This window comes from Ascaphus truei, chromosome 2, assembly GCF_040206685.1.
Source record: "Ascaphus truei isolate aAscTru1 chromosome 2, aAscTru1.hap1, whole genome shotgun sequence".
In the NCBI taxonomy this organism is placed as follows: Eukaryota; Metazoa; Chordata; class Amphibia; order Anura; family Ascaphidae; genus Ascaphus; species Ascaphus truei.
In genome coordinates this window covers 433338868-433363294 of record NC_134484.1, presented here as the reverse complement: position 1 = coordinate 433363294, position 24427 = coordinate 433338868, and the positions used below count along the sequence as shown (strand labels likewise).

The 24427-nt window shown below is 42.8% G+C and overlaps 1 protein-coding gene across 4 annotated transcripts in view; it reads left to right on the top strand.

Annotated features, from left to right (window-relative positions):
* PFKP (phosphofructokinase, platelet) overlaps positions 1-24427 on the top strand; it is a 90647-nt gene that overhangs the window by 3798 nt on the left and 62422 nt on the right. For 3 of the 4 annotated variants that reach the window (XM_075587777.1, XM_075587779.1, XM_075587776.1), the window contains exon 2: positions 10509-10582. The exons of the other annotated variant lie outside the window; for it this stretch is intronic. In XM_075587777.1, coding sequence (XP_075443892.1) covers positions 10509-10582 — 74 coding nt within the window. The remainder of the gene's footprint in view (positions 1-10508; positions 10583-24427) is intronic. 4 annotated transcript variants of the gene reach the window in all.

Sequence of the window (24427 nt, the reverse complement as noted above, 5' to 3'; positions counted from 1 at the left end):
ACAACAATAGACCATGGATAATAATATGATGCATTTACAAATCCAAGAGGTGGTGATATATACAGTATATATAATCTCACCCCCTCTTGGATTTGTAAATGCATCATATTATTATCCATGGTCTATTGTTGTGTATTTTTACATTTTCAATAGTACTTTTTGTATTTTCTATTATAAGTATTGATTTTGGCAGCACTTTGCCAGATGGTCTATGGATATACAGTAAGAGTGGGTTCCGTTCCATTTTTGAAATCCAGTTTTCTTTTTGCACATTTTTAAATGCTTTAATAATATACATACACTAACTAAAATAAATACAGGTAGCCATAAAAACATTGCTGCAGGGCAATACATTGGAATAATTATTTTTATAGGATTGGGTCACTGCCGTCTTCTATTTGTTTATGACTTTTTTTGGGAAAGTCAGATTAAAATAAGATTTGGAAGAGTCAGAAGATTTTCACTTTTTGTGTAGACAATAGACAATAATTTATTATAAAGCCACTGTATAAGGCCCCAATGGCATAATTAATTGAAGCTGGCATCCAAAATTGTTCAGATAATCTTCAAAAAAAACGATGGTTGTAAATTTGTTGCAACCAAACCAATTTCAAATTAAACATGAACTAAAGAAAAGCCATTACACAGTAAAATATCTGCATATGGGCTCTATATAGTAAATACAAAAAGAAATGACGGACTCCCAGCTCAAGCAAGAAGACTGTTTGTTTCTGGACAAATTACTTCACTATGACTCAGCTGAATGAAAACGTATAGAGAGTAAAGCTATTTACTGTACTATTTTGCTGAATGATACATTGATTTCAAATTGAATATATTTTTGGTACAGTAGATTGGTTTTTCTGTCTTTTGTTTACATTGTTGCTGATAGTCACATGGGAATCATTAACTCTACACCAAATCTCCCACACAGATGAATTTTGAAAAGGAAATATGCAGTGATTTCTGTTTATAACATAAGCGACACATAGCAACCCTAAGGCTACGCTTATAGTGACCGGCGACGTCAGTCGCTGGAAAAATCAAATTGAGATGACTTCCAGCGATCACGACAAGTCCGTTGCTCCATCGCAGCCTCGCGTCGCGCCTACAATAAGCGCACGCAACGGCAGAAATGCATTTGTTTTGACGCAACATCGCTGTCGCCGACACTATAAGCGCAGCCTAAGGCATGCTCTCTATTAGCCCATACTGCTACATTCATATATAGTACCCATAACAAGTTCTTGCATCCTTAAACATCACATAGTTAGCAAAAATTTTGGACAGACCCTTTCTTCACCGTGGTCTTTGGCATAAGTGTGGTCTAATGGGTTAATTTTAGCACTTTAGTATCATCAGTCATGATTGTACCTGTCCCGCTGCTGTAGGGAGTTTGTTTCTCCTATACTCTAGCGTTCTATTGCGGCTGATTTTTCTTACTACGGATAGCAGCAGACTAGGTGCAACATGACTATTTAAATCTCTCAAGATTGTTTGAGCCCATACTTTTTGACAAAGCACTGTAGCAGGTGCGAAACGCGTTGGAGTGTTTCTCTTCCCCTGTTCATGTAACATTAAAGTTTTTTACAATTGGCATCGATAGGCGAGGTCCGTTTTTTTTTTTTGTGTGCTGTGCACCGCCATTCCATTTTGCTTTAATTACATATGTGCGTAACCCTTTCACTGCCAGGGGCCTGCATTGTGGAAGTGCCCCCCCTGATAGTGAAGGGGTTAAATATTTGATCTGGTACTTAATAAAGGGAAGGTGTGACTCAGGAGTAAATATACTGACTGATAACAACCGATACTGAGTTTGAAGGTCAATTCACGGTGTCAGCTCATTGTGACCTTTGGCCAAGTGATTTTATCTCCCTGTGCCTCAGGCACCAAAATCATAGATTGTAAACTCTATGGGTAGGGACTATGTGTGTCTGTAAAAATTCCTATGTGCTGCGCCCCGCTCGTTGTACTGTAATTGTGACGCGCTTTGAGTCCGTTGGAACAAAGGCACTACATGAAATACTGTTGTTGTTGTTGTTATTATTATTAATACCTTTGAATGTGTGTACAGTTTTGTGAGACATTAGGCTACAGATGATCCTCACTACTAAGTTTTTATTATTAGTGGAACATATTAGATATTGTTTGTTACTGATAACTTCGGTCCTTATTGCACAGGCCATTTAATGAAAAATTATTTCAGGCCCCATCTAATGACTGAGTATCTCTGTTGTATTTTATTTATATAGCACCAACAATGTGCGCTGCGCTTTACGAAATTACAATATATAGTAAATTAATTACAAACAATGAGAATAAATGGATCAGGTAAATTACAACATAAAACAAAAGGAGACCCTGCTCCAAAGAGCTTGTAATGTAAATGGTATAGACTGGAAGGGTTATTAGAACAAGGGTACAAAAAAACAAGCCAGCGAGGAACTTGCTGTTCAACAGGTTTACAGACTTCTATGACAAAGTGGTAGTGTTCAGTGTTGAAAGGTTTGGGACAGATCAGACAACTGATTTGTGTTGCGAGGAGATGGATATTGGCCAGCTGGAATATGGTAACAATGAGGATATCTTTGCAAGAGAAGAATCAAATTGTGGAGGTGAAACCCAAGACATGTGAGGGACAGGGAGAGAAAATAGAGAAGAGCATTATCCTGTTTAACATTAGGATAGCAAGTGACACATTATATAAGTTAAATTAGGATAGCAAGTAACAAAGATACCTGTTACCTTTTGCTCAGGGAGTGTGTAGGGGGAAGGGACAGGCGTTGGAATTTGGGAAACATTAATCTCACTTTGCCCTGGAGCAAGTGAACAAGGTGACTTTGCTTTAAAGTCTTTCTACCCCCTTTTTATCTAAAGCCCTCTCCCGCCTTAAACCTTTTTCACTGACTGCCCCACACCTCTGGAATGCCTATCCCTTCAGTACCCGACTAGCACCCTCTCTATCCACCTTTAAGACCCACCTTAAGACACACTTGCTTAAAGAAGCATACGAATAGCACTGAGAACATTCTGAACACGATACATAAAGCTTGGCCCCCTGCAGACGCACTTACCAGAACTCCCTCCTACTGTCTCTGTACGTTCTCCCTACCTACCAATTAGATTGTAAGCTCCTCGGGGCAGGGACTCCTCTTCCTTAATGTTATGTTTGTCTAAAGCACTTATCCCCATGACCTGTTATTTATATTATCTGTTATTTATTTGATTACCACATGTATTACTACTGTGAAGCGCTATGTACATTAATGGCGCTATATAAATAAAGACATACAATACAATACAATTTAAAGGGAACCTTTTCTTTGCTGACCACTTGTCCCTTTGAGTGAATGCCTATGGAAAACTACCAGGTTTGGGGCGGAGTTGTGCTATCTTACAATATAGTGCGCACACGTGCGCTACCATGTGCGCGTATTATAATTGGCTGTGTTAGCCAAACGTGAGTGTGTTTGTTGGCCATGAGTGGTGGCGTGGCAGACCAGGGAAAATACAATAAAATTGTATTTTCGCGCTGCTGACATGCCGCGAACCAATCACAGCGCAGCCTAACGCTGTGATGTCAGTCACGCCCCCTAACTGCGCGTCCCCCCCCTAGTTTTGCCTCTGCACAGAACTAACCTAAAATATTTTAAGACATGCAATTAGTTTATGCAATATTTGAAAGATCAGTAAAATAGTTGCACACTGTTATTAAAGCAGCAGTTCAAGCAATATCCTACATGTGTTTCTTTTTAATAAATCAGTTCTGTACTATGAGAAAATACTTTTAGCATTTAAAATAATTAAAAAAAAAACGTTTTTAAGACATTTTTAATGTTTCTAATGTAGGAAGCATTTCCAAAGTGACAGCCCCCTCCACCTTCCCCTTCTCCTTCCCCTTCTGACAGGCTCTGGTTCTTGAGACCCGTCCTCTCTCTAGCAGTGAACCAATTGTATCTAGTAACTGCCCAGTCAATCATATTCTAGGAACTACATTGCCCACAATGCTGTGCCAGAACTGAATTCAATAGCCCCGAGCAAGTGATTGATTGCAGGAGAACGGATCGATCTGCAGCTTAGCTAATCACTTGTCCGTGTGCAAATTGTATTGTTGCACATATTGAATGGGGTGTGTGTGTGTGTGTGTGTGTGTGTGTGTGTGTGTGTGTGTGTGTGTGTATGTATATACAGCTAAACCCCGTTATAACGCACCTCGTTATACCGCGATTCGGTTATAACGCGGTTTTCCCGTGGCTCCCGTTTTAAAAAAAAAAAAAAAAAAAAAAAAATTTAAATTTTTTTTTTTTTACATTTTTTTTTTGCACACTGCACACACTGCACACACTCACTGCACACACACTGCTCATTGCTCACACTGCCACACTGCACACACACTGCACACTGCACACACACTGCTCATTGCTCACACTGACACACTGCACACACACTGCACACTGCACACACACTGCTCATTGCTCACACTGCACACACTGACACACTGCACACACACTGCACACACACTGCACACACACTGCACACACACTGCACACACACTGCACACACACTGCACACACACTGCACACACACTGCACACTGCACACACACACTGCACACACACTGCACATTGCTCACACTGACACACTGCACACACTGCACTGCACACTGCACACTGCACACACACTGCACACTGCACACACACTGCACACTGCACACACACTGCTCATTGCTCACACTGCACACACTGACACACTGCACGCACACTGCACACTGCACACACACTGCACACTGCTCATTGCTCACACTGCACACACTGACACACTGCACACACACTGCACACACTGCACACACACTGCACACACACTGCACACACACTGCACACACACTGCACACACACTGCACACACTGACACACTGCACACACACTGCACACTGCACACACACTGCTCATTGCTCACACTGCACACACTGACACACTGCACACACACTGCACACACACTGCTCATTGGACACACTGCACACACACTGCACACTGCACACACACTGCTCATTGGACACACTGCACACACACTGCACACTGCACACACACTGCTCATTGCTCACACTGCACACACTGACACACTGCACACACACTGCACACAATTATTATATAGAAATAAACAGACAACTGCACTTTAACAGATGTACAGTATTTTGCCTGTACAACGTCTTGTGACTTTTGTTTCACAAAGTTAAGGGGGTGGGAAGTCATTGTGCTGTGGGGGTTGGGGGGTGGCGGGGCCCTGCGCTGCGGCTACGGCGGGCCCTGTACTGCGGTGGGGGGGGGGTTAGCGGTCTGTGTGTGTGAGTGCGAGTGCCTGTCTGTGTGTGTGTGTGAGTGCGTGAGTGCCTGCATGTGTGTGTGCGTGAGTGCCTGTGTGTGTGTGTGTGTGTGTGTGTGTGTATGTGTGTATGTATGAGTGCTCCAGCCCGAGTCCGTGGAGGGAGGGGGGGGGAGAGTAGCGGGTCCCTCCTGCAGCCAGTGGAGGGAGTGGGGGGAGAGTAGCAGCTCCCTCCTGCAGTCCGTGGAGGGAGGGGGGGGAGAGTAGCGGGTCCCTCCGCTCAAGCCACGCCCCCCCTCCCTGTCAAACCTCCCGCTCCGGCTCTTACACTTACTTACACACACACTCAGACACTTACACACACTCACACACACTTACACACACCCACGCACACTTACGCACACTCACACACACTTACAGACACTTACAGACACTCACACACACTCACACACACTTAGACACTCACAGACACTCACAGACACTTACGCACACTCACACACACTCACACACACTCACACCCACTCACACACACCCACGCACACTTACGCACACTCACACACACTTACAGACACTCACACACACTCACACACACTTACAGACACTCACACACACTCACACACACTTACAGACACTCACACACACTCACACACACTTACGCACACTCACGCACACTCACACACACTCACACACACCCACGCACACTTACAGACACTCACAGACACTCACAGACACTCACACACACTCACACACACTCACAGACACTTACAGACACACACACACTCACACACACTTACAGACACTCACACACACTCACACACACTTACAGACACTCACACACACTCACACACACTCACACACACTCACACACACTCACACACACTTAGACACTCACAGACACTCACAGACACTCACAGACACTCACAGACACTCACACACACTCACACACACTTACAGACACTCACACACACTCACAGACACTCACAGACACTCACACACACTTACACACACTTACACACACACACAGACACTTACACACACTCACACCCACATACACACACCCATATACACACACACACTTTCTCTCCCATATATACATACACACACACACTCTCTCACTCTACACAGACGGGGGGTGGGGTCGGAGCAGAGGAAAGGCCGCGACCAGCACCACCACCCGCTCCCCCCCCTCCTCCCGCGCAGGCAGCGGGAGCACCGGGGACAGCGGTGGGGAGAAGAAACCCCCCGCTACCACCTCCATGCAGGCAGCGGGATCTGAGGTAAGCGGCGACCTGAGGGACATCCCCGCTCCCATCTCCTGCCCCGCGGCCTGTCCCGCGGTGACAGGGGGAAGCGGGGACAGGAGGGACATCCCCGCTCCCATCTCCTGCCCCGCGGCCTGTCCCGCGGTGACAGGGGGAAGCGGGGACAGGAGGGACATCCCCGCTCCCATCTCCTGCCCCGCGGCCTGTCCCGCGGTGACAGGGGGAAGCGGGGACAGGAGGGACATCCCCGCTCCCATCTCCTGCCCTGCGGGCTGTCCCGCGGTGACAGGGGGAAGCGGGGAGCGGAGGGACATGCCCGCTCCCATCTCCTGTCCCGCGGGATGAATATGCGCTAAAGCGCGGCGGCCATTTTTTTTCCCGCGACCCCGTTAGTAACGCGGTGGTCTCGGGGTGGACCCCGAGACCCGCGTTATAACGGGGTTTAGCTGTATATATATATATATATATATATATATACACATACACATACACATACACATACACATACACATACATATATATATATATATATATATATATAATTATATATTATATATATATAAATATAATATATATATATTTTTTTTTTTTTTAAACTTGCAGCTTTAAGAGTAACTATTGCATACGTTTCCCGCTTTAGAGGGCAGACCAGACTACTTCATTACCCTTAGGCCCAGGACATAGTGCACTCAGCGTCGCTGAGCCGCGCTGAACAGATGCACAAAGCCCCTGCATCTGTTATCAGCGCGGCTATAGTTTCTCCCTCCGCATGCGTGCTGATGCGTGCGGAGGAGGAGAAACTTCCCCGAGAGCGGCAAGTTTGAAATTTGCTGCTCGGGGAAGCGGAGGAGCTCCCATCCAATGGGGTTGCAGCCGGTTCCCTAAAGAGCACTACAGAGCCGCCATTGTCACTACAGAGCAACGCGACAAGACAGAAGGCAGCACCGAGGTGTGTGTGTGAGAAAAATGGGCTGGGGCTGGTGCTGGTGCAGGGGGGTGGGTGTGATAAACGGGCGGGGGCTGGTGCAGGGGGGTGGGTGTGAAAAACGGGCTGGTGCTGGTGCAGGGGGGTGTGTGTGAAAAACGGGCTGGGGCTGGTGCAGGGGGGTAGGTGTGAAAAACAGACTGGGGCTGTGTGTGTGTATGTGTGTATGCGTGTGTGTGCATATATTTATCAAAGTTGCACAATGTTAATAAATTATTTATTCTCACATGTCTTTTTTTTAAAAATATTATATAATACACACACACACGTTCCCCAGTGACACACAAACACAAAGACCACTTCAAAGTGACACACACAGATTGACAGCTACCAAGTGACACACACACAGTGATACCCGCCTCCCAAGCGCGTTTGCTGTCTCCTCTGCCAGGACAGCAAAATGCTCCTGGCAGAGCGAGCGGCAGCAAGCAAGAGTGAGCAGCAGCACCTATGTCCCAGGCCTTAGATGCTCCCTGCTGCAGAGGGGGACTAACATTCTCTGTGCTAATGAGCAATCAAATGCTAAAATCAGAAGTTTTAGGACGTTATTTACTGAAGTCTCATGGTGGCAAATTTGGGGAAAATACAGTGGAAAAAATAGCACTGTGTTAATTTAATTAAAAGCAGGGTTTTTCCACTAAAAAAAACTGTTGCAATAATTTTGCACTGGGTTTGCAACAGTTTTGCGCCTATAAGACTTTAGTAACTACCCCCCATATAATATGAGATTTTGTTTGTGGACAATAAACCATACAGTATACTTTAAAAAGGCGCAATCAATGCTGGCAAATTTTTAAGCAAAGTTTTTTTTGTTTTTATATAGCATTGAAGCAGGGGTTTCCCGAGCTGAACCCCATTAATTTCAGCTGCAGGGACCCTGTGCTTCCAGAGATACTTTTCTCCCTAGCGTTTACCGGTAGCTGCTTTGCTCGGCTAGCTGGACTTTAAATCTCCCACGTCACATGGACCAATAGAAATTTTCTCAGACGAAGTCATGGCTTCCTATTGGCCCTCAGGGCGCGGAACTTTGAACGGCGGCCATAATGTGATCCCTGGTTACCGAGGAGAGCCGCTACCAGCACCTACTACAGAGGTATGTATCTCTGGTGGCAGGATCCCCGGAGATTAAGCTAACGAGGCTCAGCTCCGCAGACCCCCTTCTTCAATGCTTTATACAAATGTAAATAATACGCAAAAAAATTAGCCGCTTTAAATCATACATTGAATGAATGTGTCCTAAATAATCACTATTGTTTTTCTATAAAACAGTCTCTAAACTTACATTTGAATACATTAATAACACTTCTCATGCACGTCTCCATTGTATGTGCTTTCGAGTATTAAGTAACCATTTACTTTACTACAGGTACTTGCACCTATACTGTATAAATTACCCTGCTATTGCTTTAATATTTATCCCAGTGTGATCAAATCTGTATCCAGTTACAAATGACTGTTAGAAGAATGCTACTATTTAATTTGTGAGTTCTTGAGGGTTATTGAATAAACTATGATAGTGCCGATCAGGGCACCATCTTACTGAAATTATCATTGATTCCAATGGGAGTTTCCGCGAAATAGTGCCACGTTCAGCATGATCACAGTTTAATAAGTAACCACAATGTCTCATTACCAGCCGGATATGAGCACAAATCAACCAGTCTATTGTTCTATCATTCTTCTGATACTGGGATGTCTTAATGTATGTTCACCTACATCCTCCTCTTTAACATAAAAAGTAGTACCAAGGCCAAAGGATGTTAAAGCAGCACTGCAACTCCAATCCATCCAAAATGCTGCTGCCAGATTAATGTACCTCACTCACCGCTCCACCTCTGCTGCTCCATTACACAAACCTCTACACTGGCTTCCCATATCCTACAGACTCATTTAACACCATACTTCTGACTTACAAAGCTTAATGATGCTGGCCCCCCTTACATCTCAGCCCTCAACAAATATATATCTAAGCGACCCCTATGTCTGCCCATGCCATCCGCCTTTCCATCTGTTTTATTACCACCTTTCACTCCTGCCTACAAGAGTTCTCCCATGCTGCCCCCTCTCTCTGGAATTCCCTAGTATGCACTGTACCACAGACTCTGTCAGCTTTCAGACATTTAAAAACTCACCTTTTCAAGGAAGCGTTTCTGTCATACCCCTAACATCCACACACTCCTCACTCTCCCCACTCTCCCCTTCCAACCCCATTGGGACCAGTTGTGTGGCTGGACCAATCTCCACTCTATGTAACACCCTCTATCCTTAATGGGATCAGCTGTCTGGCTGGACTATACTCTACCTGATGTTAGCTCCATCTCACAATGAGCAACCACTTTACCTTTAGTTTCAGGTTGTCCCTCATTGCCTCTAGATTGTAAACTCTCACGAGCAGAGCACGCATTACTTACTGTATCTGTTTGTCCTCACTTGTAAGTAACTGTTTTTGTAGTATACATAACTCTGTATCACATTGTACCGTGCTTCAGAATATGTTGGTGTTTTACAAAAAACAATGAATAATAATAATTCTACAGAACAACCAAGAATGGTTTCATATGTCAAACCCAATCATGTTTTGTGTGGTAGATCTAGACTTTTTATGGTGACATACCCAAGACTTCACAAAAAATGTATAGTTTAGTCTAAAATCATCTTCAAATCCCATTTATTGTTCTGACTATATTTTACAGTTAGTGCTTTGCTATATGTATCTGTTTCAGCTGCCAGTTTATTATAGTAACAATCACCTATAAACTAAAAAAAACCTAGGCCTACATGACTTTGACATTTCAAAAATGTTAATGTTGTTTGAATTGTATTATACTTGAGTCCATAAGTACGTAAAAAGCCTGACATTTTGGCTAGAAGTTAATCTGTGTATAATTTTAAGAATTCATTTATTTGGGATTAATGCATTAACATGGATTGTCTTTCTCCTAAGGTATGAATGCAGCTGTACGTGCAGTGGTGCGTATGGGAATCTATGTTGAAGCCAAAGTATACTTCATTCATGAGGTTAGTTTGATCTTTTCACAATCCTGCCCTGTTTGATTGCATGTTGCATGCTCATTTGAATGTAATATAATCATAAAAGATATCTTGCCGGCACAACGGAAATATGCACCCATGTACAAGGTCCACTTCACATGAAATGACTTGTTCATTTTGTAATATTGTAACATAGGTCATTCTGGTTAAGTTTCCATCTAATCTCTACTTCAGTATAAGGTGATACCTTTTTATTTGGACTGACAATTGATATTATAAGACAAGATTTTGAGAGTTCTCTTACGTTCTCTTCAAGTATGTCTTTTGTCTTCTCCTTTTGTATTTAAAGCCGTCTCCTGCCTAAACCTTTCTCACTTACTGCCTCACACCTCTAGAATGTCCTTCCCCTCAATATCCAACTGGCACCCCCTCTCTCCACCTTTTAAGACCTGTCTAAAAATGCATCTCTTTAATAAAGCATATTGGTTTCTCCGCTGGCCAGTGCTGTACATCTCAGATGCACTGAATTTGACCCTTTGCAGACGCACTTACCATAACACCCTCCTACTATTCTCTCTAATTACCACTGAGATTGTAAGCTGTTCGGAGCAGGGACTCCCTTTCTATTGTTACTGTCATGTCAGAAGTGCTTATTACCATTATGTGTTATATTATTATGTCATATGTATTACTGCTGTGAAGCGCCATGTACATACAGTAAATGGTGCTATAAAAATAAAAATATACATACATCTTGAGAAGGAGTAGCTCAGTGAGTAAAAATACAGACTTTGAGAACAAAGATGCTGAGTTGTAATCAAGCAAGCCTGGCTGAATTCCCGGTGTCAGCTGCTTGTGACCTTGGGCAAGTCACTACAATATATCTCCCTGTGCCTCAGGACCAAAAACATAGATTGTAAGCTCATCTGGGGTGGTGGGGGGGGACTGTGTTTGTGAAAATTCCTATGTGCTGCGTCCCACGCACTATATTGTAACTGTGACAGGCTTTGAGTCCCATTGGGAGAAAATGTGAAGCAATACCGATTTACAAAGTTCACTGCGGTTAACATAGATGTAAAAAAAACAAAAAAACAAGATAACAATCTAAGACGGAAGATGTGGAGAATTCATGGTAAATAAATAGACAGGGTAATAAACGGATGAAAGGGATGGTGAAAAATGTGGAGAGTGTGTAGAACCATGTTGTAGAGGTAAAAGTCATTAACTACATTCTTCGAGTACTGAAGAATAGGCGATTAAATGTTCCTTTTTAAATACAGAATTTTTCCTGTCAAAGAAGTATTTTGATATGACAAGTTCTGAAGATTAGGTGTCTTTAATTAGTTTTTCAAGAGAAATATCCAGAAATTAAAAGTCAGGAAATGTATTTAGTGTGTTTTGCCAAAAATGCTCTTAAGTTTTATTTCTACAACGACAATATATATCCATCAGCAGTATTTAATGGGGGGGGGAGAGACATTACAAAAAATTATGATAGTGTGTGAGAAACCTCATATCGGCATTAAGTGCTCTTGTTTTAGTGTCATTTTGAGTTTAAATATTTTCTGTTCCTGAGGGTTTTTTAAACATTCCTTTGAGGATTTTGATGTTTTGAATGCTCTGGCTGGCAGAAGTTGTGTCACACTGGAGTGCAGTATCTCCTTCCTCATGGTGTGTTATTGTGTAGGTTTGTTTTGGTTTGAAGTTTTTGGCTGGTTTTACCAATGTAGCATCCTTGGTCACCTTTGTTGACCACATTCCTGGATGTGCAGCAGTATGATCCTTTAACACTATGTATTCAATGTTTGTGACTTGCTGTTGGATCTTGGCATATATGTTTGCAGCGTGTTTTGTTGCACGGTCTTGTGCCATTAAAAGCATCCTTCAGTTCATTATGAAGTTTTCTGTTAACTAACTTCTCTCTTAGGTTTGGTTTCCAGAATGCAAGGATGGGAGGTTTGGGGACGATGTCTTTTAATGTTTCATCCTCCACCAATGAACCCCTTCAGTCTACATCTGCGTCGCCCCAAAGGTGGACGCCTGATGGGGTTCCCCAAGAGCTGCTCTCCTCTACACATATCCAGCGGGCTAAGGGTTAATACCTGCGTTTGCTTACTGCTATATTTCATCAGCCCCACCCTCTGGAATGCTAATGACCCAAGAGGAGAAAGGACTTTTTGAAACCACAGCTGCATTCAATCTGAACCCCTTCAGTCTACATCTGCAATGTCCCAAAGGCAGACAGCCTTTGGTGCAGCCGCAGGTCAGCAAAGGGTATGAGCCGTTTGCTGACATTCGCTGATATTTGGTGGTGTTAAAGCTGCTCTATTTCAATCTGAAACTCATCATCCCTTTAATCCCTGTACGCAATTTTCAAACTCTAATTGTCCATGAAATGTATGCAAGTTGACTGTATAACTCTGTTAATTTCATGTAACCATGTATTGTTATAACTCAGTGCCCAGGACATACTTGAAAAATGAGAGGTAACTCATCCTGGTAAAACATTTTTATAAATAAATAAAATGTGTGTGGTTGTTTGGTTTTTTTCTTTTTTTTATTTTTATTGGAGCAGGTGTCACATTTCTACTTTTTGTTAAGAGTGTTTTCTGTTCCTGGGGTCTGGTTGCGAAATAGTAGTACTGAACTGTATAGAGATTGGCAAGAGACAATCCAAGCGGCACTTAAACAAAAAAACAAAAGTGTTCTGTGATCGAACAGAAAAGATCCAGGGTTCAATAAATGGCGTCCTTTCCGTTTCACTCAATCCTTCAGTCAGTGTAACATCAGCAGCTACAATGTATTCTTATCTTTCTAAGGTAACATTATTGTTGCAGTTTGCAGCTTAAACTGCTGGGAATATTGGAAACAAATGATCACAAACAGGAAAGTGCTACAAATATCTTGCACTGCTGGGGAAGTGTGTTTAAAACCTGCTTTAGAAATCAAAGGATGGTCAGTTTATTAAACCTTGTTAGAAATGGCATGAAGAGTTGAATTTAAAAAAAAATGTAGTAAGTATTATCTTATTTATTTAAAAAAAACACATATGTAGGAGATTGCATGAATTGCTCCATTAAAGCCCCAACATAAAAATAAAAAAATAAATGTCTCCTTCATTTTTACTATTGCAAATTCCTTTTGCTGCTGTGTTTAACAATGTCACCCTTTTAAAATGTCATTGTTGAATTCTGAAGATATCAGTTGCTTAAAATGTGCTGTCCAGGCTGGTTGCAGTGGTCACGGCTATTCACACTCCTTAACTACTGTACCAGTAACCTGTTTATTGTGGGTAGCGGGGGTGGGTGAAGGTGGCATTTGACCCATGGTGGGTGTTTTGGCCTTTGCTAGGGGGTGTTTACAGGGGGAGTTAACACCTTAATTACCTTAGGGGTTAACCCCTCCTGCTACCCAACCGGTAGGTATAAACACCCATCGCGGACCAAATACCCTCTTCACCCATCCTCGCTACCCCCAAGAAACATTAAAAAAAAACAATAACCGTAATACCCACCGATAAGCCCCCCAACACGTACAGTAATGGGCAAAATTACTATTATCCAGATATGGATAATAGTGCATTTGCCCATTACAAATAAAACAATATACAGCAGCATAAAGTAAATAAACCTACTTACCCCTGCCAGGGTGAAGGGCATCCTCATCACCATGCTCCACGTCCTCCGTTGGCAGGAACACAATAATAAAAATTATAATCCAATGGTCCTTAATCACCTTAGTGGTTAGTAACTGCTATAGTAATTAAGGGGTTAACCCACCTTCCCGCGCTACCCACCCGGGAGGCCTAAACACCCACTCCGGCACAAGTACCCCCACCCTTCACCCATTGATTCGCACAGTGGTACATCATGCCCGTTTAATATGGGCATGATAAGCCACTATAGCAGTTAATGAGCAACATAAAAAAAAATAGGTCCAAAAATACACAACAATTAACTCCAAATAATAAACAAAATAGAACAATTCAAAACAAGCATTTGCCAAAAAATGCATTGCCTGTCACTGTATTTTTCTGTACCCACAGATAAATACATTAGTAGTCAATGGGCAAGCCAAAACATAAAAAGAAAAAATACAATAAAAAAAACCTGAAAAAAGAAAATTACATACATTTAATATTAGTCTTACCTTTTAGAAGTCTTCACCCTCCGAATCCCGGCGTATCTGGAAACTCGACCAAAAAGTCATCCTGCGCCATCCGTGCCATCCTCTGCAAGACGAAAGGAGGAAGGCAGCTCTGGAGACACACCCCGAACACTCCCCACCGAGTGATGTGCCGAATACCCCCCCTCCCATGATCCCCCAATCTTCCTCCCTCATTTGTTTTCACATCTTCACTGGTCCCATTCCCAACTGAACTACCATCATTCTCTCCTTCTTTGTTCCACTGTTTTCTTTTTCTTTCGCACCTTCCCAAACGGAGTTTAGAGGCTCATGGGAGTTGTAATTCCAAGCCCCGCCCCTTGCTGCATGCTGCTCCAATAGGATTTGCTCCTGGCTGATGGATAGCTGGCCCTTGCACAGTGCCCACGTCAGCCAGTCCAGTGGTCAGTGAGTGCGGACCATGCCTGTGCGAGACTGGGAGAGGGCAGCCCAGCTGCTCCTGTGCATCGCCCTGTCAGTGTATGCCTACCATGTGGAGACTCCGAGGAGAGGGACGAGGGTTACACTGCCCTGTATGTAATGACTGCTCCCCGAGATACAGGTCCCGTTATGGGGTGTGGTATCCCCGTGACCGGGACCTTTAAATGAATAGGAGATACCGGCACCCCATAACAGGGCCTGTATCTCGGGAAGCAAGGGGTCCCCAGACCTGAAATCAACGGGGGTCTGCTCGCCTACATTGGTATTAAAATGTTTATTAAAACACTGCGATCGATGGCGAGATATATGTAGGGAGAGGCGTCTCTCTCTGTGCAGCTCGCGGGGAGACCTTTGAGTGAAGCCAAGATTTTTTTTTTTTTTTTTGTTTTTTTTCTGCCTCGCCGCTCGGTTTGAGTTGGGTTAAAATTCTTTCTAAATATCGTGATAACTCAACTGACAAACCGTTTGGCAAGAACATGCAAAACCTTGCGATGTAGCAGTGAACTAATCTAGGCTGCTTGCATAGGCCCCACTGTGTTATACTCACAGTGTATTTGTTCTGCGTTTATTCATAACTTCTAAAAAAAAATTACACTTTTGTATTTGTCCTGATGTATGAACTAACGTACTAGACTGTATTATGTAAATAAGAATAGCGTGACATGTCAAACTGTCTGCTTTTTATCATTAGAGAGCTTCTTGTTTGAGACAGTAAGGAGAGGGTTTGGAAACGCAGCATGATTTTATATCTGTTTTATCTTTTTCTACTTATCTACATATGAAATAAGTGTAGCCCTCTTTCCTCCACCCTAAGTGAGATTGAGGTGGGTAGGTGTATCTAACTATGTATCAGTGTGGTGCTGTATCTGTTTGGCAACCAGGAGGGCTGAGCTTCCGTCACGGGGAACCTGGGGTATATACTTATACTCGGTGCAGCGCCTCCACTAATGAGGGATCCCAACGTGGTGGGAGTGTGCCCTCACCAGAACAACCATACAGTAAATACACACAATGTGAATAAACAGTATTTACTGAGCATGAACGATAACTTCAATGAAACTCTCTAGGCATAACATCAATACATCATATGAATAACATTGCATCACCCTGAATGCATACCATCCCCTCACCCACATGTCCATCATCACATCACCCTCAGTCCCTTTGATAATACTGTGCTTGGACACTTATCCCTTGAGTGTCAACAACAATAAAGAGAGTGTGAGAGATAGCGCTTCCCTGTGTTGGGGCCCGGTGGTGCACTTAATATATACTACCTCCCTGATCAGTCCTGATCAGGAAAATCCTTGGAACTCAGCAACACCGCACAGTGATCCCATGCCGTGCTGCACTGCTCTCTGCAGGAATGGATACACACACTGACTCCACAGGGGAGGGATCCCCAGCCGGAATGATCCTTGACCACAGTCTCTGCTATGGAGTCAGATACTCTTTCTGCACTCAGGCTGCACGGGCATTCAGGCACTGTCCTGCAGCATATCTCTTCCTCTCTGAGTATGGTGAAGGAGTCCGTGTCTTAAGGCAGTCCCTATCACATACAGTATTCCTCGAGTGTCTCAGGGGACTAACTGGGCCCTGGGGGTATACCTCTACCCTAGCCCCTGCATGCAGAAGATCTCTTGCTGTAGATTCTGTCTGATCCCAGACTCTGGCAGTTCACCACATGCAACTGGCACTGGTGATATTACACACACTGTATACCTTAGAAAGCAACCCCCCTTCTTCCTATGAGGGGCCTTTCCCTGAAACAGCCAAAGCAACTACTCTAGCTGCACTGCACACACACTGGCTCTTCTTGTCAGAGCACACAGCACTGCAGCTGTGTCACTGACAAGACTTACACTCACCTAAGGGCAGGGTCCCTACCTAAGGGGCCTTCCCTATGAACTTACCCACTAACCTAGTGAGGAGTGGGGCCTACCTGGGGCCTGGGGGTAACCTGGCCTAGTGTAAGAAGCCACTTGCTCCTTACACACTTCCTCCCCCTTCCTTCTCCCAGCTCCAACTGACTAGCGTGGTCTCTGCAACATTGTATCCTTCTCCAACAGGAGAAGCTGCAAACTCTATTTGCTGGCTGGCTGGCTGCACGTGATGTGGGTGAAAGGGCAGTCCCCAGAGGCTGCTGGGAATTGTAGTCCACTCAGGACCTCTTTAGCATTGGGACCGCGTGCGCTATCTTTACTGCACCTGTGCGAAGCTGTAATTGCCGCCACTATGCTTAAGTGCGCCTGCGCGACCGTGGGGAGTCCCTGCACTACGGAGCGCCATCTCTGCCCCTTCGCGCTCACTATATTGGCCGCTGCGTCATGTCTGGCAATGCGCGAGCCTCCGCGCCCGTGCGGACATAAAGATGGCGGCACGGTGCCTCTGACGCCACCGGGAGGACTCTTTGGGGACCTGGCTACATTAGTTATGGTGGGTAAAAAAGTGACAAAATCAAATAAAAATAAAAGCAAATAAAAATATGAATTGTGAACACATTTACATGTCTCAGACAGGTCTGCAACCCTGCTTTTCACCATTAACTCTAAGCATACAGTGCTTCCACTGCAGCCAGGTATTCGGAGAAATTACATGCAAAGAGCACTCAGTGTCTACTTATCTACAATTGTGATGCTTAAATAATGCAACGAGATCAGATGTTTGTGCAAATCTGCGATTACAGGTGTACAGTAATTACTTCTGTGTGTAGTATTCCGTGAACTTTCATGCAGCTAATATATATTTATACAGAAACACTGCAGGATATTGACATGAAAGAGTTTTAAGCTGCAGGATCTGAGTCAGAATGAGTCGGCTAATTCTCTAGATTTGGGCTACTTCATTTAAACCAGGGCACGATCATCATGCCAGATATTAGTCTATCCATAATAAATATAAATTACAATGAAATATATTTACTGTAATAAAATACTCAACCTTTCACCCTAACAATCCATATTGTATTGTTCTAAGAGGGATTTTCGCTGTAGCTGGTAAAGTCCCGCACCACCAGCCTCATTGGCTGTCACTGCTGAAGCCCCACCAGCATCATTGGTTGTCACTGCTGGAAACCCACCAGCCTCCTTGGCTCAATGATGAAGCCTCACCAGGATTATTGGCTGTCACTGTTTTCACACCTTACACTTCCCTTTTACTTAACCCTCCCTGTGCCAAACTTTGTTCTCATCAGGAGTACCATGGCCAACAGAAAAGGTACTGTTATCAGCTCTGATGCGGGGTATCGCACCTTACACAGCATCCACTGCCATTCAAATAAATAGTAGTTAATGGCGAATTGGGCTGCCATACTTGCATCAGAGCTTGATAAATTTGCTCTTTAGATTGTGAAGCTCAGAAACGCTACTCAGAGACACATTTGTGCTGACAGGAAATTGGGAAAAGCATGAAGCCCACTTTTTTTTGTGTGGCAAAGGCAACAGTGGGGGTGTTTACAAGCTGCTTCAGTAAGGCCAACTCAGGTCAGAGCAACTGATGCAAATGGAGAAAATGTGTTTCCACGAACTTGCCATCATTTATGTTCTATAAATGTCACATGTACCATTCTGCATGGTCGAGATTTTCACCTTGCGGCAGAGAAAGGTAAGTGAAAAGATAGCTGTTGAAATGATGGTAAAATGGAATTACCTACCGCAGTCAATTACCCAACACAGCTCCAGGCTCTACCAATGAGCAATGATGGTTAAGGAAATGAAAGCATAGAATCAAATAAGTGTAGCAGGCATCAAAAATGTAATGGCAGCGGATGTCAAAGCGCAAAGCTCCCAGCGTAAGGAAACAAATATAGTGCAATATATCATAACACTGAACGTGTGTTAGGATCAAATATAGGAGGTATCCAACTCACATGGTGTAGAATAAAATCACTTAAATACATACATATATTTTGTGGGGGCTCAGGGGTTCCCAAAAAGAGCTTGCTGGAGTTTTATGTTCTGTTAACCTATTCTCAAGCATGCAGAGTAAATATCTGGTTACTGGTGCTCCTCAGGTGATTGTAGAAGGACTTTCGAATGTATGAATTAATGGTGAAAGGAAAAAGATGGCATAATAGCGTTTTACTGTATATTTAAAATAAGGTGAAAGAGGTCAAATCACACTCTCAGACTCACAAAGTTTAAAGCACTTTTAGACCACCAATGGGTCAGAGATAATGGAACGTTGTACTGCATGCCAGACACAGTCGTCTCGGTTGTTCAGCTGGCGTATGTGGACCTGCTAGATAACGTCATGACCGGGGACGGGACAGTGTAACCTTGCTGACTGCAAGACAGGATATGAACCTGGAGGGCAGAGGTAGGGAGTAGTACACCGACTTTGGCCTGGGATGCAGAGGTAGTCGAGTTCAATTCCATGGAGCGAGGCATGCGGCAGGCAGGGGTGGTCAAGTCCAGGCAGAGGTCAAGCACAAGCAGGTAATCACAAAGGCAAAGACAGAGCTCAAGCAGAACAAGGTACAGCGTACTTTGCACGAGCACTAACAGGGAGCAACTGCCTGCTATTTAAATTCCAGAAGCAGATGACTTCCCGTTAGGAAGTGAGGAACAGGAATTGCTAGGAAGCAAGATGACCACAGTAGCTTCATTGAGGGTGAGAGGTCACTTCCTTTCGGCAGTCATCTTATATATCCAGACAGATCCCTTATAGACAGGTAGATGGAAGAATCCGGTCAATGCAGGGAGTAGGGGTCGTTCACCCAGCTGGATAAAGATCTGGTGCACTCATTCAACCCTACACGTTTCACTCCTTATAGAGCTTCCTCGGGGGTTAAAAAATGTATGGCTGCAGATGTGTCCACAGGCCAACTAGTTTCACATTTGTAGACCAGTTGTGATGGTTTATTATCTATTAGACATAATTTCCTTACCCACAAGAAGTGTACATATTAAAATAACAAATAAAATAGTTTGAAAATAGTATTGCTACTTTCAGTAAAAGGGCTGATCCTACTCAACATATGCTGTAGTAACATTCCATAAAAAGGGAAGAAATAAAATCTGACAAACTATATTAATGAACTGATTATTTTGTATAAAAAAAAACACATCTGATTGAACACTGTCAGTTCATTTTTGCAATAGGAAGGACTGGTCCTTTAAAGAGCATTAAAATAACTGACGACCTCCATGCTGCCAAAGATGGAGGTCATTACACTCTGCTCATATTACTCGACCTCTCTGCAGCATTTGACACCGTGAACCACCCTCTTCTCCTTCACATTCTCCATACTCTTGGTATTCGGAACAAAGCTCTATCCTGGATCTCTTACCTCTCCCATTGTACTTTCAGTGTCTCTTTTGCTAACACCTCCTCCATCTCTCTGTGTGGGTACCCCAGGGCTCTGTCCTGTGACCCCTTCTCTTTAGGTCACCTAGAGAGTGTGTGTAATCACATCTTTTGGGTTTAAAGATTACCTCTATGCTGACAACACACAAATTTACTTTTCAACCCCTGACCACCAACGTGTCTTGGTACACATTGGCACCAATGACAAAGTTAGAGAAAGATGGAGGGTCCTAAAAAATTATTACAGAGATCTAGGCCAAAAGCTTAAGGTAAGGACCTCCAAGGTAGTATTTTCTGAAATACTACCAGTGCCATGCGCTACCGCAGGGAGACAGAGATCAGGGAGGTTAATGCATGGCTAAGAAAGTGGTGCAGGAAGGAGGGGTTTGGGTTTTTTAGAGCACTGGGACTCCTTTTCTGAGAGGTGCCATCTATATTCTAGAGACGGATTGCATCTCAATGAAGAGGGATCTTCTGTGCTAGGGGGGAGAATGCTAAAAAGGTTGGAGGAAATTTTAAACTAGGATGGAGGGGGGAGGGGAATGAAACAGATAATGAATTAAATGGAATAGAGGAGGATACAAGCTGGTATGGAGGTAGAATGAGGGCAAGTGCAAGTTTGACAAGCAGTGAGACACCCATAGTAAATACAGATAATACTAGAAAACTTCTAAAGACTAAACCAAGTGGGAGCAGAAAGGAAGGAGCAGATAAGATAATAGTACAGGCTGAAAAAAAAGTTAAATGCATGCTTGCTAATGCAAGAAGCCTGACAGATAAAATGGGGGAGCTTGAATTAATAGCTGCAAGGGAGCAGTATGATATCATAGGTATTACTGAAACATGGTTGGATGAAACTCATGACTGGACAGTTAATTTAGAGGGTTATTCTCTTTTTCGGAAGGATCGAACAAATAGAAGGGGAGGTGGAGTATGTTTATATATTAAACCGGATCTAAAACCTATTATAAGGGATGATGTATATTAAGGGAATGATGAAAATGTAGAGACTTTGTTAATAGAAATTAGCAGTGGAGGTAAAAGTATAAAGAAAATGTTTGTGGGAATATGCTATAAACCACCAAATATCTGTGAGATTGAGGAAGCTAAAATACTTTTGCAAATGGAGAAGGCATCAAAACTGGGACATGTTTGCATAATGGGGGATTTTAATTATCCAGACATAGACTGGGGCAATGAGATTAGCGTTACAACAAAAGGAAACAGGTTTTTGGGGGTGCTTAAAGACAATTATATGACCCAAATTATTGAGGAACCAACCAGGAGAGGGGCATTTCTGGATTTGGTCCTATCAAACAATGTAGAAGTAATAACACATGTTCAAGTCCTGGAACATTTGGGTAACAGTGATCATAACATGGTCTCATTTGAAATAAATTATCAAAAAACAGATTACTTGGGTCCAACAAAGACTTTAAACTTTAGAAAGGCAGATTTGAATAAACTGAGGTCTAATCTACAAGTAATACATTGGGATTATGTTTTTGCAGGGAAAAATGTAGAAGATAAATGGTCAGTCTTTAAAACATTGTTAGAAAAGCACACTTATCAGTGTATACCCTTGTGTAATAAGTATAAAAGAAATAAGTCAAAACCAATGTGGCTAAATAAACAGGTAGGGGATGAAATGGACAAGAAGAGGAAGGCATTTAGATTCTTTAAGTCAGAAGGGACAGAGACATTGTATCAGAATTATAAGGTATGTAACAAAAATTGCAAAAGGCCAATCAAATTAGCAAAAATGGATAATGAAAAAAGGATTGCAATAGAAAGGAAGGTCAACCCAAAAAAAGTTCTTTAGGTACCTTAATAACAAAAAAAATGAGAAAAGAAAATATAGGACCCTTTCAGTGTGAGATGGGTAGGCAGATTATTGGAGATAAGGAAAAATCAAAGGTATTAAACAAATTCTTTGCCTCTGTGTTTACCAGGGAAGAATCAAGTTCAATAGTAGTGCCGCAGGAGGAAGCCACAACCTCCATATTAATGAACAATTGGTTAACTGAGGAAGAAGTTCATAAGCGACTTGAAAAAATTAAAGTAAATAAGTTACCTGGCCCCGATGGCATACATCCAAGAGTTCTCAAGGACTTAAGCTCAGTAATAGCAAAACCATTATATTTAATAATCAAGGACTCAATTTCCACAGGCTCAGTACCACAAGATTGGCGTAAAGCAGATGTGGTGCCTATATTTAAAAAGGGAGCTAGATCACAACCGTGAAATTACAGACCTGTAAGCCTGACTTCAATAGTGGGGAAACTACTTGAAGGTTTAATACGGGATAATATTCAGGAATACCTAATGGAAAACAAAATGATTAGTAATAGTCAGCATGGATTTATGAAGGATAGATCTTTCCAAACTAACCTTATTTGTTTCTTTAAGGAGGTAAGTAGGAATTTAGACCAGGGTTATGCAGTTGATGTGGTCTACTTAGATTTTGCAAATGCTTTTGATACGGTTTCACACGAGGTTGGTGTACAAAATAAAGAAAATTGGACTCAGTAATAATATATGCACCTGGATTGAAAACTGGTTAAAGGACAGACAACAGAGGGTTGTCATAAATTGAACTTTTTCAGGTTGGGCTAAAGTCGTGAGTGGAGTACCTCAGGGATCGGTACTGGGACCCCTGCTTTTTAACTTGTTTATTAATGACCTTGAGGTTGGGATCGAGAGCAAAGTCTCCATCTTTGCTGATAATACTAAATTGTGTAAGGTAATAGAATCAGAGCAGGACGTAATTTCTCTTCAGAAGGACTTGGAGAGACTGGAAACGTGGGCAGGTAAATGGCAGATGAGGTTTAATACAGATAAATGTAAGGTTATGCATTTGGGATGCAAGAATGAAAAGGCAACTTACAAATTAAATGGAGATATGTTGGGGGAATCCTTGATGGAGAAGGATTTAGGTGTACTTGTAGACAGCAGGCACAGGAATAGTGCCCAATGTCATGCAGTAGCTGCAAAGGCAAACAAGATCTTATCTTGCATCAAACGGGCAATGGATGGAAGGGAAGTAAACATAATTATGCCCCTTTACAAAGCATTAGTAAGACCACACCTTGAATACGGAGTACAATTTTGGGCACCAATCCTAAGAAAAGACATTATGGAACTAGAGAGAGTGCAGAGAAGACCCACCAAATTAATAAAGGGGATGGACATTCTAACTTATGAGGAGAGGCTAGCTAAATTGGATTTATTTACATTAGAAAAGAGGCGTCTAAGAGGCGATATGATAACTATATACAAATATATTCAGGGACAATACAAGGAGCTTTCAAAAGAACTATTTATCCCACGGGCAGTACAAAGGACTCAGGGCCATCCCTTAAGGTTGGAGGAAAGGAAATTTCACCAGCAACAAAGGAAAGGGTTCTTTACAGTAAGGGCAGTTAAAATGCGGAATTCATTACCCATGGAGACTGTGATGGCAGATACAATAGATTTGTTCAAAAAAAGGTTGGACATCTTTTTAGATGGGAAAGGTATACAGGGATATACCAAATAAGTATACATGGGAAGGATGTTGATCCAAGGATTAATCCGATTGCCAATTCTTGGAGTCAGGAAGGAATTAATTTTTCCCCTTAATGAGGTTTTTTGTTTGCCTTCCTGTGGATCAATAAGTAAGTATAGATATAGGATAAAGTATCTGTTGTCTAAATTTAGCATAGGTTGAACTTGATGGACCTACGTCTTTTTTCAACCTCATCTACTATGTAACTATGTAACTATGTAACCTTACACCTGCTGTACAGACCAAAGTTTTGGAATGTCTCTCTGGAATATCATCCTGGATGGCCATCCGCTGACTTAAACTTAACATGGCATAAATAGAGCTCCTTATACTACCTCCCAAACCTGGCCCTACTACCTCCTTCCACATTACTGTTGGAAATACGATCATTCACCCAGTAGCCCAAGCACGCT